Source organism: Embiotoca jacksoni, unplaced genomic scaffold, assembly GCF_022577435.1.
Source record: "Embiotoca jacksoni isolate LCO1_2020_lvr unplaced genomic scaffold, fEmbJac1.0.p SCAF_54, whole genome shotgun sequence".
Taxonomy (NCBI): Eukaryota; Metazoa; Chordata; class Actinopteri; family Embiotocidae; genus Embiotoca; species Embiotoca jacksoni.
Window position 1 is genome coordinate 1,226,908 of NW_027185408.1, and position 16,217 is coordinate 1,243,124.

The 16,217-nt window shown below is 45.2% G+C and overlaps 1 protein-coding gene and 1 long non-coding RNA gene across 2 annotated transcripts; one reads left to right on the forward strand and one right to left on the reverse strand.

Annotated features, from left to right (window-relative positions):
• Window positions 1-2,753: 2,753 nt before the first annotated feature.
• On the forward strand, window positions 2,754-4,024 carry LOC138212335 (uncharacterized). Its single transcript, XR_011179430.1, has 3 exons — window positions 2,754-3,277; window positions 3,820-3,880; window positions 3,969-4,024. It is a non-coding gene; the product is annotated as an uncharacterized lncRNA (long non-coding RNA).
• A 3,589-nt stretch (window positions 4,025-7,613) lies between these two features.
• Window positions 7,614-15,645, reverse strand: LOC138212239 (mitotic checkpoint serine/threonine-protein kinase BUB1-like). Its single transcript, XM_069172542.1, has 16 exons — window positions 14,962-15,645; window positions 14,374-14,512; window positions 14,091-14,287; window positions 13,963-14,003; window positions 13,816-13,886; window positions 13,648-13,716; window positions 11,885-12,074; window positions 11,594-11,745; window positions 11,067-11,394; window positions 10,711-10,841; window positions 10,337-10,514; window positions 10,176-10,236; window positions 9,378-10,069; window positions 8,674-8,774; window positions 7,986-8,147; window positions 7,614-7,886 (listed from the first exon to the last, which is right to left on the reverse strand). Exons 1-16 carry the CDS (start codon window positions 15,072-15,074, stop codon window positions 7,614-7,616), a joined length of 2,898 nt encoding a protein of 965 aa, XP_069028643.1. The 5' UTR covers window positions 15,075-15,645.
• Window positions 15,646-16,217: the final 572 nt, after the last annotated feature.

Consider the following 16,217-nt stretch of genomic DNA (forward strand, 5'->3'; position numbering starts at 1 on the left):
ACATGAATACATCCAGTGTGTTTCCATGAACCTGCAGTTCCAACAAACTGGCATTGCTGAACTAAAGAGACTAAAGAATCTGAGTCTGACGTCCTTTGATCCTCTGAGCTGAGGTGATCCCACCCCTGTGATCTTTGACCATTTTCTTCTTGTGGGCCTCTTTAATTTGATCTTCACTGTCAGCTCAAACATGATGGCCTGCTCTGAGGTTTCTGACTGTAGGACCACGTCATGCAGGGTTACTTGTTACAGACAACTCTTCCTCCTCTCCAGCTCCCTGAACAGATTTCCTTCTGAGTCTCTGTGTGAAGACAGTTTGGTTCCTTTCAACGAACATACAGATTCAACTGCCTGAGATCATCTGTCCAAGCTGCCAACTGTCTCTCCAGATGTCTCCAATCTTCTATCGAGGTGAATAATAAGTTCAACACAAAGACGTTATGACATCAGGAGGGTTTGAAACCAAAAGACAAACTTTAAACAATATTACCTTTGTTTAACAGACTTGTGTTCATCTTTGAAGTCAATAGCTTCGTCCATAGACCAGTCACTCTTCATGGACACACGGCTGGGAGCAGGTCCATGTCCATGTCCAGGTCCAGGTCCAGGTCCAGCAGGTCTGAGCTGCTGCTTTGTTCTTCAACAGAACACACAGAGCTCTGAGTGAGAATAATGATGGTGCAGTGATGTGAGTGCTGAGCTGTGACGTGGAGAAGAGTCGTGGACAGTTAGAGACGGTCGTCTCACCTCTGAGCTTCGGTCCGGCTCTCATGTTCCCCACACAGAGTGGTTTTAGAGGGACGGACTCCGTCCTCTCTGTCTTCCAACTGATCCATAGCAGAGCCCACAGCTTCACACAAACACAACAACCTGCTCAGTACGTACAACAACCTTCACAGTACAGGACACATTAGTTCTCATCACTGTCTGTAACATGTCTCTCAAACTCAGGACTGACAGACACCTTTGATACCTGAACAGGACGAGTCTAAAACTGTTTAAAGTTTCCCCAGATTCCTCCACAAATACAGAAAGTTGAACACCAAATATATTTGATGTTTTAAAGTTTGACTCAGAAAATAAATCTTTAATTCTAGAATTTGTGCGTCCACAACATACTTTATTAAAATCCACAAATCTCCTGCGACAACGTCATAAAAATGTTAAAATAACTTTTCATCCCCAAAATGTTAGTGATGCAGGTGTTGAGTGAAACCGAGTGTCTCAGTGCTGTAAGACAGCTGTTTGAACACTGCAGGTATTAAAAGGTTAAAATAAATGCTCTTCTGTTTACAGTTGATCAAAGCTGTCCAACCAGTTCTGACATTCCCTGAATGTTTTCACTGAAGACTCCAGATCAGATTACAGTCAGACTGATGTTCACTTTACCAGGTAATCACCAACAACAATCCTGGAAATCAGTCTGAAGTCATGTTCTTTAACTCAGAGAAATTCTGAAACAATATTTAAACCTACAAGCATCCAGGAGACGATTTGAAACAGCCGATCGACATCAGGAAACATTTCTAGGGTCCAGTCAGTGATCCAACATGGTGAGGTCAGAGTTCATCAGACATGTACAGATTTCTCTGGGAGGATTCTCACCTGCTCGACTTCAGGTCCACTTCCAGACACTTTCCACCTTCGAGTGTGGAGGAAAGATTCGGAGAGAAGAAGCTGCTCGTTGTCCCTCGTCTGTCCTGGTGTCTGAGAGCGTTTGATCTGAGGACGCCTTCACTTCCTCATAACTTCAGAGTCCAAGTCTAAAAGCATCAGAGTGACGTCAGAACCAGTCTAACCTGTGGCAGAGAAATCCAACATCACATGATGCAGCTCTGCTGTCTGTCCACTAGATGGAGCTGACAAACCAACCAAAGATCAGCACAGAGACATGAGATGAAGCAGCAGCAGTTTGGACCACATACAGGACTGTATGTTGGACATGTTGGTTTGTTATGAGGCAGAAAGCAGCCCGAGCTTCCTGCCAGGGACCTGAAATCTGGTCCTCAGTCCTGGTTCCAGGTGTCTCTGCTTTAAATGGACTTTTCATCCCAAACACTTTTCTTTAACAGCCTTTTTATTTACTTGTCTCCAGAAAGAGACTGTATATAAAAGTGGACGTAACTTCGGGGTGTGAAAAATCAGGCCAATGCGGAAGTGTCTTAAACTGCAATACCTTCTAGTCCCAGTAGAGGTTGTCTCTAAAAAGCCTCCGGCTCCATAGACTCCCATTCAACTTCTCATGAAATTCAATCAATGTTTTCTAAGGAGTTATCTCGGTGTTGTTAGTTAAAGTCACTCCTTCTTATTAGTTTTCTGGAGGTCCATCTGAAAATAATCCCTCATTCATTAGAAAATAAAGGTGGAGTTTCACTCAAATACCTGCAGTATTTAACTTCCTTCTGCATGTTTCAAATATGTCCATAAACACTTGCAGCGTCCTGCTAATTTGTTTACATGTGTTTCTTTGTAATTCTGTAACAGTGAATTTGCATTTGTGTTCATAAGCAGAGAAGTGTAGTTTGGAAAAGTCCGTAAGTGTCCTACAGTTTTGAGTTGCCCTTGAACCTCTCGTGTCCTCACCGTATTGGTTGGTCAGGTGTCAATCTGTTGCCAGCCAATCAGGACAAGCAGAGAGACCTTCTTGGTAACCTACCGGGTTCTTAGAGGGGCGGGGCTAACGACAGGAGCGCGCGCAGGAAAACCTTTGGAAGTTGTATTTCTATAAAACTTTAGTTGTTATCAGCTGTTAGGTGGATTCAGTTCATCAAAGCAGACAGAAAAATAGATATTTCCTGCTTTAAATCAGAACATGTGACGGACTGAACACACGCCGAGTGACAGTTGAGGTCAGGACAGATTCAGATGGTGTTTCGGTCAAATGAAATTAAACTGTGTTTTACCGACGAAGGAAGAAGTTAGAAAATCCCCGTTTTTCAGACGAAGTTCGGCAGCGAGAGGAACACATCGGGACTGATGTTTCACCATCACTTCAAAGTTCACTAGAAACTTTCACCAGTTTACTAACGTGATGTTTGAACGGTTCATCGATGATCTCCGACTGACAGCGTCATCCTTCATGTCGGATTAAGAGCTAACGTGTCGGAGAGCAGCGGGCAGCGGCTCACATGGACCCTCACCGTGGTGGAGGAGGGCGGCCATTTTCAGTCGGTCCCAAAGAATTCTCTGAGTCGTGTTCGTGGAGCCGAGAACAAAAAGTTCAATGGAGGGATTTAAAAAGAGCAGAAGATGGAGATTCAACCACCTCTGAGGTCATGTGAGTTTTGTGTCACGTCAGTTCCAGATCTTAAAATCATGATGATCTTAAAGCTCCTTTAGTTTCACCATGAATTGGTGAACTCCAGTTGAAGCCAGCTATCATTTGTCCTGAGCTCATGTTAGCCGCCCTGATGTCAGACAGTCACTGCTCTGCTGCTGATGGCTTGTTATCCAGTAAGCTGCTTACTTTACTACACTAGTTTTAATACACTTATTTACTAAAAGGAGCTTTCTAGATAACATTAGCACACTCACAACTGTTTGAATGACAGAAAACGTATTTCTACGACAGTTTATTATTCACGTAAAATGACATTATTATTATCTTAGAGATGAATTTCCTCTTTCTGGAACTCAAAGCATTCATGGAGTGAAAGAGTCATTTATTTAACGTGTATTTCTCTGTCGTAGATTGAATTTAGCATCATGTGTGTTTGATAATCAACTTGAAGGTGTTTTGAAGTTTCTATTATCAGAGTATCATATTATGAGCTGCATAGTTTGGTGTTTCTTCTGAAAGCATTTCCTTTCCTTTCCCAGTCAGCCAGCAGGGATGTGAGGCTTCAGAGAGACTCAACAGTACCGTGGATGTTCCAGGCAGGTATGTTGAGGAACAACTGTTTTTAATTATAAGTTCTACCTGATTTATATTTACAAATATATATAATTCCTGCATGTTCATGGAGCAGCAGGAAGCAACAACCTTCATGAGGAAGTGTTCCAACGTTGGTCTCTTTATCAACATCAACACCTGAGTTCCTCATGTTTTAGTGACCACAGGTACGTGAACATTTGGGATTTCACCGTGGAAACCTGGATGAAGTCTGGATGAAGGTTTCACTGACTCACAGGAAGCTGACAAATCTCCTCCTCCTCCTCCTACCCTCCCCCTCTCCCGCTCTTAGCTCCCTCCTCTCTCCATCCTCTCCCCCTTCTCTCCTATGGTGGAAACTATAACATGTCGTCCGAAATATGATAAAAAAAAAGTCATACTGTAGCATGTTGTCTTAAATATGAAAAAGAAAGTCCTACTATAGGATGTCATCCAAAATATGATAAAAAATAAAGTCATTTATGTCGTCTAAAATATGGTAAAAAAAAAATCATACTCAAATCATATAGAATGTCATCCAAAAATTTACAAAAAAAACTCACTATAGCATGTCGTCGAAAAATTTCAGATAGTGGAAGAACATGCAAATCATGATGTGAAATGACCCAGCATGGGATCGAAGCTATTACTTCTTGCATCAGAGCCTAAAGTGCAAACCACTTCACCAACTGTTATTTAGTAAAGTCATCAAAAAATTTAACAAACAGTCATACATACAGCATGTCGTCTTAAATATGAAAAAAAGTCAAACATACATGTCGTCCGAAATTTGATAAAAAATTCATACTATATCATGTCGTCTAAAATATGATAAAAAAAAAATAAATAAAAAAAAAAGTCATAATACAGCATGTCGTCTAAAATATGATAAAAAAGTCATACTATAGCATTTCGTCAAAAAATGTCAGGTCGTGGAAGAACATGCAAATCACAAAGGGAAATAACCAGGATGGGATCGAACCTATAAACTCTTGCATCGGAGACCAAAGTGCGAATCACTTCACCATCGGTTATTTAGTAATGTCACCTAAAAATTTAATAAACAATCATAGCATGACATGTCGTCCACAATATGAATAAAAAGTCAAATTATAGGATGTCGTCCGAAATATGGTAAAAAAGTCATACACATCAGGTTCACGGTTTACCCACCAAGGTAACACACGAGGTTCACGGAGGGCAAGACCTCCTAAGGCGAGTCCCTGTAAGGGTAAACCACAGCCACAAACCAAAGATAAAAAAAAAATATGATAAAAAAGTCATACTATAGCATGTCGTCCGAAATATGATCAAAAAGTCATATTTTCAACGACATGCTATAAGTATGACTTCCGTTCAAGTTATGGATGCCAGCATAGTGATGCACCTGTCAGCGTTGTCGTCTCTCAGTCTGGAGGTACCAGGTTCAATTCCCGCCTGGATTGTTAAAGGTGGAATTTGCACGTTCATGCAAAACTAATAACCTAAAAGTAAAGTTTGTTATCCATAATGTGGATGACTAACTTATGCATGTAGTCCATAATGTAAAACATTACATTCAAGCAATAAGCTGTTTCATTCTTTTGCTTGCACTTTGCGGTTTTATTTTTTTCTATTTAGAATATATGTGTAAAGGCCTATCTAAACTCGTTTTGTCTTAACTTGAAGAAAAACATTATTATTAAAAATTAAAACTGCAATCTATAACTCCACCGTCCACAAATATTCATTCAAATGTGACCAAAATTGCTGCAGACATTCTTTGGATAGTAGATATACGTGTTTTCAAGGAGGTCTGCAGTGATTTTAAATATCTTCCTGTAATGTGTAGTGTATGCAAAACTTTTTCAATTTCTCCAAACATTTCAACTTCTTTGAAAGTTGAATCACCATCAACAGGTGGAATTTGAATCTTTAATAACAACCTTGGTGAATTTAGTCACCATTTTTAGCGATTCACACATGTTGTACTTTAACGAATTTCTCCCACAGATCTTTTCGGACCAACTTGAAATTGAGTCTGTGCACTCTGAACATGTTTGGAATTAAAAGTTATCAAAATAATTTGTTTTAGTCGATCGGTGTGCCAGTGGTGTCGTGGACAAACAGTGACCCAAAAGTCATGCTACGGCATGTTGTTCAAAAAATAACTGGCATTTTCAAAGTCAGAAATTACTAATGTCCTTTTTTGTGAGTCATGACAAAAGGGTGGAATTGAACCCCAAACCTTCCACCTGAGAGGCAGCAATGCTAACCACTGCACCACTAATCTTCCCAGGAGTTAGGCAGCATTGTGACAAATCTTTAGCTCACTGCAACCTATACCTCCACCGTCCACAAATATTCATTCAAATGCGACCAAAATTGCCGCAGACATTCTTTGGATAGTAGATATACATGTTTTCAAGGGGGTCTGCAGTGATATTAAATATATTCCTGTAATGTGTTGCGAATGCAAAACTTTTTCAATTTCCCCAAACGTTTCAACTTCACTAAAAGTTGAATCACCATCAACAGGTGGAATCTGAACCATTAATATCAACCTTGGTGAAGTAGAATCTTTTACCTTTTGAGTTAACCAGACTGTCGGCTGAGTCTCTGGAAGCTCTGAGTGACTTTCTCCTGCCACGACTGATTCTCCGGCGCCGAAGATAGTCCTGCGGTCTACGACGCCGACTCCCAGCTGGAAACGACCTCATGAAGACACGGGTTCGAGCCCCGCAGAGGTAACACAACACACATGGTTCACGGTTTACCCGCCGAGGTAACACACCGCACGAGGTTCACGGTTTACCCGCCGAGGTAACACAACGCACGAGGTTCACGGTTTACCCGCCGAGGTAACAAAAGGTTCACAGAGGGCAAGACCTCCTAAGGCGAGTCCCTGTAAGGGTAAGCCACAGGTAAAAAAAAACAAAGTCCAAAAGAGACTTTTTTTTTTCATTGTGTACTGGTTGAGTTGACTCACGGTGAGAAGTAATTTGAGGCATGTCAGTTCAGAAAAAGGTCATACTCCAAAAAGTCGCAAAAAAGTCATACTATAACATGTCGTCCAAAATATGATTAAAAAAAACCAAAAAAACAACTCATTATAGCATGTCGGCTAAAATATGAAAAAAAAAGTCATACTATGAAAATATCAGATAGTGGAAGAACATGCAAAACACTGAAAATAGCGAGAACGGGATCAAACCTATAACCTCTTCCATGGGAGCCTAAAGTGCTAACTACTTCACCATCTGTCATTTAGTAGTCATCTAAAAATTGAATAAACAATCATACTATAACATGTCGTCCAAAATATGATAAAAAAGTCACACGATAGCATATCGTCCGAAATATGATAAAAAAAAGTCATACTACAGCATGTCCGAAATATGATTAAAAAAAAAGTCATACTATAGCATTTCATCGAAAAATATCAGGTCGTGGAAGAACATGCAAATCACAAAGGGAAATAACCCAGCGTGGGGTCGAAAATATAACCTCTTCTATCAGAGCCCAAAGTGCTAAACACTTCACCAACGATGTAGCAAGGCCATCAAAAAATTTAACAAAAAGTCATACTGTAGCATGTTGTCTTAAATATGAAAAAGAAAGTCCTACTATAGGATGTCATCCAAAATATGATGAAAAAGTCATGATGTTATGTCGTCTAAAATATGATAAAAAAAAAAATCAGACTACATCAGACTACATCGTGACTTTTTTGGATGTTATCCAAAAATGTATAAAAAACTCACTACCTCCAAAAAAACACAGCGGCAGCTTTGAAAAAATAAAACAAACACACGAAGACGTTTCCTTCTAAAGTCAACGCGTCCACGTCGGTAGAATCGACGGTGTCGCGGGCGTACCGCTCTCCCAGCAGGAAGTTGTCGGGTTTGACGTCGGCGTGGACGATGCGGGCGGCGTGCGGCCGCTCCAACATGCGCAGGATGCAGACGCTGAAGTACAGGACGAGCGGCGGAGGCATCGCCTCGTCGCTCAGGGATTTGTAGACGTTCACCGCGTTCTGAAGGTGGAGGTGAAAAAAAGAAAGAATCAAACTTCACACGTGGAAAAAGGAGCAGAGACTCTCTGGGCGTGAAGGAGCGGTTATAAACCAGCGGACCAGCAGGGTGCCGTAGTCGTGCAGCTCGCCGACCGGCACGCTGCCGTCGTGGAAGAGGTGGGCGGAGCTGACGCGGCCGTACAGGTGACGGACGGCGGGCTGCAGCCGGGCGTCCGGCTGCGTGTGGATGTAAAACTCCCACGGGTTGGCCGGCTTCTGGACCTGCAGGGAGACACGTTGGATGTCAAGAGTCTTTCTGTCCAACGTCACTCAGATCCAATAAACTGAACTGTGACTGTTTGGACATGTTTCACAGGAAAAGTCAAATCTCTGAGATTTAGACAAAAAAAACACACAACACGTTAAAAAAACAATATTGTTTCATACCAATGGACCACTGGGGGGCGCTGCAACTTTATTAAATCCTTTAAAAGGAGTTTAAATTAGGTTCAGGGACTCAAAATACTGGCTTTCATTATGTAAAAGAAAATGATTCAGCTATGATTTAGCTTTACTGTTTTTTTATGTGTCCAAATGCTGCATTCAACTATATTCAGGACATTTAAAAGAATTTAATTTAAGAATTTTTAACCCTTTCTGGGGCATTTATTTGTTTTGTTTCCGCAGGAAAGTTTTCAAGTTCTGCAGATCTTCTAAAAAAACGAATGTTGCGGTCACTAAAAAGAAAGAATCACATCCGTTGAGGAGTTTTGTGAAAAGAGAGCGAATCGTGGAGATGACGTCTCACCTTTAAAACCACCTTCTCCGAGGTCACCGGGTTCGTCGCCTGGTAAACGGTCGCGAACGCACCTTCGCCGAGAACGCCGTCGACTCGGAGGGACGACGTTCCTGTCGGAGGGCAAAACGTTTAAAGAACACGCCATCTAGTGGCAGCTTTAATAACTTCACCTCCAACGAGTGGAAAAAAACCATCAGTGTGAGTTATTGACTGTTATATGACTGACATGCAGACACAAGAATAAAATGATAATAAAGGAGAATTAATCATCATAAGCATAGATTTGGTCAAAATGTACGAAATAAAACTTCCAAAATAAACAAAAAGAGATAAAAGGTATTTTTTGTTTAAATAAAAGAACCGGTGCTCGGATTTAAAAAAAAAAAAAGTATTTCCTTTTTAAAACTAGTTTTTCATTTGTTTTTGATAGCTGACATACGTAGTTGATAGGAAATTAAATATAACTATTTATTGCAGCCACCTAAAAAACCTAAAACTCACTGTCAAACGAATTATTGTGAATTTAATTGAATCCTAATCATACGTGTGATTTCATACAGACTAAACAAACAAAATATGTTAATTGCTCAAGATCGGTAAAGTGTATTTATCAGGCTTGATGCTAAGCTAAGCTAACTGCTTTGACTCCTCCCACTTCACAGATATAAGTAAATAATAAATAAGAGATGTGAAGCAGCAGCTGTGCTTCTTACCCATGCTGAGGGTCCTCCCGGGGGAGAAGCTGGGGACGCCACACCTCCAGCTGACGCAGCAGGGGTGGGCGGAGAGGGGCGGAGTCAGCGAGGCCAGCAGGCCGGAGATCAGCTGGTCGTCCCACGGATCCGACACCAGGTGGACGGCTGCCGTCGCCGCGTTCATGGACACGTCGGCGCTCGGCTCTCCGTGCGGACTCATCACGGGCTCGTCGGCGCAGAGCCGCGGCTGCTCCGGACTCACGGGGACGTCTCGGTTCCGGGTGGACGGCGCGTCCGGGACGACGGGACGACGGGGACTCACGAAGGCGTCCGGGTCCGGCTCCACCGCGGCCTCGGGGCTCCTGACGGACAGCCAGTCCGGTTTGAGCGCGCACTCGGGGCTCATGGGAACGTCGTAGGCGGGTTCGTCCGGTTCCTCCGTGATCTGAAAAGGTTCGCTGCCGGGTCGAGCCGAGGCCGCGGAGGTCCCGGAGGAGTCGGCGGGACAGAGCGTCTGGTCTCTGAAGGACAGCACGGCGGGAGGAGGAGGCTGCACCATGGTGATGGAGGAGGTGACAGAGGAGGTGGCGAGGCAGTGCTGAGCCAGACCCTCCCCAACGATGGTGCCCTGCCTCGCCGAGGAGGGAACCAGCTGGCTGACGGCCGTCTCAGAGAGCTTGTCGTCGGTCAGACTCTGTTCCCTGATGGGGCTGCAGGGGGGGAGACACCGGGGGAGGGAGGGTGGGAGGAGGGGGGTCGGACAGTCAGTGAGACATGCTCATCACAACCTCTGTTACCTGAGGACACAACGCTTACCTGAGTTTTTGGGTCTGACGTCGGATGAAAGCGTCGTCGTCAGCATCGCCGCCGTTGTTCTCTGTGAAGAACCGAAAAAGTCTTCGTTTGTCACCAGATTAAGAAGAAGAAGAAAAAGAACCGTGTTGTGAGGCGGGGAGGTCCGGGTCCGGTACCGGTACCTGGGCCCTGGTAGAAGTTGCAGCTGAGGGGGGTCTTGTGAGTGAACGGCGTGGAGACGCACTGGGCCAACATGGCGAAGTCCAAGGTGCTGTTGGGACAGGCGGCCAGCGAGTGGAGCGAGTTGTAGCGAGCGCCCCACATGGTGCTCTCGTCCGGCATCGGGTCGGGAGGAGTGTCCTGGAGAGACGGGGACAAAAACAACAACGTCTGTTTCACCACTTCGCCGACGAAATGTGTTCGTGACGAATCAGCAGGAAACTGTCTTCAGTTGAGGTGAATACTGACAATAATAATCATATTTAATAGTTCAGAAGTTGATGTTCAACACAGGTGACAGATTCCACTTGTAGAAATGTTCTTCATGTAAACAAACACAGTTCGCTGCGTATTTACCGTTCGTCGGGCCGCCGGCGTCCAACTCCCGCTCGGCGGCGTGGAGCGCCGAGGCGTCGCCGAACGGGTCTCGGAGGAACGTCGGGGCCGCAAACGTGTCCCTGATCACACCTGAGAGACGACACGGAGACGGTTCGATGGCGCCGGACAAACTACGTCAACTAGAAACGGTGCGCTCGGAGAGCTGCGGTGAATTCACAGTAAAAGTAGGGTTAGCTCTATTTACGTTTCCATAGCAACACTGAGATGTAATCTGAGGAGTTTTACCTGAGTTTCACCTCCTTCCCCCCTCCCCATCCGACGGTTGTGCTCACCCAGCGCCTCCCTCCTGTTGACGGTGGACGATGGCACCCTGCTGCATGCCGTCGGCCTCCTCCGGTTCTCCGGCGTCCTGGTGGGGAACATCGGCGGGTTCGTGGAGCGGCGGCTCCGCATCTGCCGGCACAGAGGCATGATGGGAAATCTCAGAGCGCAGAGCGTATGTCTGCTGAGGAGGAGGAGGAGGAGGAGGAGGTTCGGCGGCCTCGTGGATGAAGGCCGGCTCGGTGTGCAACCTCAGGCCCAGAGAGTTCCTGCTGCTCAGGCGGTCGGAGGGTCGGGGACACCCAGAGGCATGCTGGGAAGGATCCGGGTTCCCACTGGTGGCTGGTTCTGCTGCACAGAGCTGAAAAAAACAAGGAAAAGGATGTTTTCTCATGAGATGAGTTTCCTGCTTAAATGTTGAAGAACCAGACATACCAGGTTTCAGATGTTTAAAAGCAGCCTTTGATTGAATACATATTTAATTGTCTCTTTACTTTTTACTCTGTTGTAGTTTTTATATTTAACTGTTAATGCAGCATTGAAGGAGTTTGAAGTTTCACCTCCTGAGACTCAGCCGGTCCTGAAACACCGAAACACCCCAGATCCTGGTTCATTATCTCCAGCAAACCTGTCAGGCTGCGGACTCCCTCCTTCTGCTCCCTCTGCTCCCTCTGCTCCTTCTGCTCCCTCTGCTCCTTCTGCTCCTTCTCCGCTTCAACCCAAACCAAAAACCACGTCATAATCTCACTTAATGAAGGTTTTTCTTTTTAAACGGTAGATTGAGAAAGCGCTGACTCACCGGTTTCCCTCCGCTCCTCCTCCTCCTCCTCCTCCCGTCTCCTGGAGTTTACAGAAGTATTTCTGAGCTCGGACCTCCTCGAAACAAAGTTCGGATCCTTCGCAGACGAGTTCGTCCTCCAGGTACTCGGACATGTTCTGAACCCCGGAGCTCCGGCCGGACGGGATCGTCCCCGACGTCTCCGAGCGGGACACTCTGCGGAGGAGACCGTGGATGAGACATCCTGGAGTTATTTGAGTCAACTAATTAAAAACAACACAATACAATCTAAAAAAAAGATCCTAAAACTGAAACCGTCCACTTACGTCACGGTCGTCCTGTTCAGAGACATTTTTAGGTAGGTAGGTATTTACTTTTTAATCCCCGAGGGGAAATTTTGTCGCTACAGCAGCATACAGAAGCAATAAGATAATAATAGAAATAATAGAATAAAATAATAGAATAGAATAGAATATAATAATAGAAAAGCAAAAAAATAGCAATATAAATATAAAATGTACAGTATATACAGTACATTATATATCTATATGTATTATATACAAACAAACCAAGAAACACAGTCAACAGTGTTTTTGTACTTTGATGGATTTTGCCAGAGGTGAGTTATTGTACTGTCTTATTGCAGTCGGCAGGAATGATCTCCTGTATCTGGAATGATCTCCTGTATCAGGAATGATCTCCTGTATCTGGAATGATCTCCTGTATCTGGAATGATCTCCTGTATCTGTCCTTGTGACAGCAGCTGGAGGAGTATTTTGGAGAACCTCCTCCTCTGTCCTGCAGCAGGTGGTGGAGAGGGTGGTCAGGATTATCCAATATGGACAATAGTTTGTTCAGCGTCTTCCTCTCCACCACCTTTTCCAGGCTGTCCAGTTTGTAGCCAATGATGGAGCCGGCCTTCTTAACCAGTTTGTTAAGTCTGTTGGTATCACCGGCTCCAATGCTGCTCCCCCAGCAGACCACAGTGAAGTACAGTTCACTGGCCACAACAGATGGTAGAACATCTCCAACATCTCGCTGCACACATTGAAGGATCGAAGTTTCCTCAAGAAAAAGAGTCTACTCATCACCTTCTTGTAGACAGCGTTGATGTTGGTCTTCCAGTTCAGTCTGTTGTCATGGACACACCCAGGTACTTGTACTCCTCCACCATGTCCACCTCCTCTCCCAGAACTCTCAGCGGTTGTGGAGCCGTCGTCTTCCTCCTGAAGTCGACCACCATCTCTCTGGTCTTGGCCACGTTCAGGAGCAGCTGATTTCTTCCCGCCCACTCCACAAAGTCCTCCACTACTGCCCTGTACTCGTCCTCCCGTCCATCCCTTATACATCCTACCACTGCAGAGTCATCAGAGAACTTCTGCAGATGTCTTGACTCTGAGTTGTTCTGGAAGTCAGTGGTGTATAAGGTGAACAGGAAGGAGACAGAACAGTTCCCTGAGGAGCTCCAGTACCACTGACCACCGTATCAGACAGCACACTGCCCAGACGGACAAACTATGGTCTGCCTGTCAGGTAGTCATTGATCCAGGAGACGGTGGACGCGTCCACCCCCACCACCCGCAGCTTCTCAGTCAGCAGCAGTGGTTGGATGGTGTTGAATGCACTGGAGAAATCAAAGAAAGTGATTCTCACAGATTCACTGATTCCATCCAGGTGAGACTGAGCTCGTTGCAGCAGGTAGATGATGGCATCGTCCACTCCCACATGAGGCTGGTACGCAAATTGCAGAGGGTCCAGAGAAGATTTCACCAGCGGCCTGAGGTGGGCCAAGACCAGCCTCTCCAGCACCTTCATCACATGAGATGTGAAGGCAACCGGTCGGTAGTCGTTGAGGCCAGATGGAGTCGTCTTCTTGGGGACAGGAACCAGGCACTCCACAGACGGCTGGGACAGAGAGCACAGAGGGTGTTAGCGAGGTTTAAAAAACTAAAAAACAGGATAACGCGGCGTTATTAAACCGTTACCACGGAGACGCACACCCACCACGCTCTGAGCCTGTCCGTCGGAGGACATCTGATCGGTCAAGTGGGAGTTCTGCAGCGCGGTCCGACCCGCTTTCACGAAATAAAAGTCAAGACGGCAGACGGGACTTTTAAAAAGAAACCAACGGAGGAGAACCAGAAGTCCCACCTGAGGCCGGCGCCGGGATCCTGGTTCTGGTCTGAAACCGCCTGCAGGATTTAAAAAGGTCCTGTCGGTGACACGTCGTTCTACAGTTTGAAGCGCTGAATCGGACACCTCCAAAACATCTGGTTTACCTGTACTCGTGCAGGACGGCGTCGGCCGGCCGGGCCCGGTTCTCCACCGCTTTCTGGTCCACGGCGTCCGCCTGCTCGTCCGTCCCCCGGAGCTCCGGCCGCCGGGCCCGGGCCGCGTACGGGGCGGCCGTCCCGCCGCCGACGCCGCAGCCGAAAACGTGGCCGTACGGGGCGACGGGGTCGGACCGGTGCCTCGCCTGCCGAAGACGCGGGAAGAGAAGCGTGAAGAAGGAAAAAGGCGTGACCGCTTCACGCCGTCGTCGTGTTTGAAGTCCGGACTCACGCATTTGATGCAGTAGTTCACGTATCTGACGTCGTTGGCGTATCGCTCCACGTTCAGAAATCTCTGGACGAGGCTGTCCAACACCAGCGACATCCCGCCGCCCTCCGCCGGTCGCATCTGCTCCAGGTACTCCACCAACCTGATGGGGGGAAGAGGGGGGACACTGAGCTGTCAATCACACAATATAACAAAACATCCAGGTTGGGAGACATGAAGCTAAAAAAATAAGATCATGAAACAAATGGATCTGAGGTAGGAACCGGATAATCACAGGAAGGTCAAAAAAAGAAGCTTTTAAAGGTCAATAAAAACTGGAACACAAGAGGAAGACTTCTTTAAACACTTCTTAAAGAAATATAACAGATGCACAGCTGATACCTTCATACTCGGAGCTGAGTCTGTATTCATGACAACTCAAGCTTTTAATGCAAATGTCTCTTATGTCCATAGTTTGAAGTGATGCCTGGTGTGATTTCAGATATGCATTTGTATTGTTTTTGCTGTTAAAGTGTGTTTTCTCTAATTCTCTCCGTTACAGACAATAAAGAGACGAACGTTTCCTCATTTAAAAACAATCCCGTTACTCACTTGTCCCACGGATCCAGTGGGTCGTCTCCTGTGTACGAGGACAAACTGTCTTCAAAACACCTACAAAAATAAAGTCGGAGAAATCCATGAAAATGAAGGAACGTTAAGGCCATTTTATAAAAGTTAAATCTTTTATAAAGTGCTCATAACACAGCAATACGTTAGCAGTCAGCTAACACCGGCTAACGTCCGCGCGACTTCCTGTAAATACGCAGCGATGTCCATTTGAAGAGTTTTTAAGACGTCTGAACAAAACAAGTAATTTAACTCCTCTGCTGTGGATATATTAAACTCTTATCGGGACGACTGGATGAACAAATCCGTTTTCTGCTGATAAGTTCCATCGTTTGTGGTGTTTCCGTCCTCCGAGCTGCTGCTCGCTGCTCCCGTTACGTTTCAAATTTAACGCTCAGCCAATAGCGTTTCAGAGTGTCGTAAAGCCACGCCCCCAACGCGTGACGTCTACCGTGGGGCGCAAACACAAAACAAAAATACTTTTGCATCGAGGGAATTTATGTATTTAAATCGATGTATGTTTATTCATTTGTATTTTCTTTGTTCCTTTTGTTGTTTGTTATTTACTGTCCGGTTATCTCCACATTGCTGCCTTTTCTGTACGAAATAATGAGTGTTAATCTACACTGTTTGTAAACTTACATCTTGTTCAATAAAGTTCTGAAAAAAAGAAAAGAAAAATTACAAAAAGCTGACAGATAAGAAAATATGTGTCTATAAAAGTGTCATTTTGATTTGACTTTAATTAGTGGATTTTAATTATAGAGCATTTCTATCTTTATATCGAACGTTTTACTTGATTTTTTAAATTCAAATAAACTGAATTGTGAATTGTGTGAAAGGAGCCTCGGACCAAAGTACCAGAATCTGATCTGACTAAAAGAGAACGTTTCCGTCCGGATCAAACTGAACCACGGTTTGGTTCGTTCGCATCGTGACAAAACTTTCTGGATGATTCACACTTGTAGGCCGTAAACAGGAAGTTGAGGCCAGATATCGTTGCCCAGGAAACAGTCGGTGCTGACGACGGGACGGAGACGACGACGACGACGGGACGGAGACGACGACATTGATACTCAAGTGATGACGTGGAGTCGTAGGTGATGATGACAGAACGGGCAGTAGTTCACACCTTGAACATTGTTATGTTTGGGGGCGTGTATGTTTGATTGACAGGCCTGGGAGGAAGTCATGTTTCCTGTATAGGTGGGCGGGGCATAGCGTCCTCCGTCTCCGTTAGA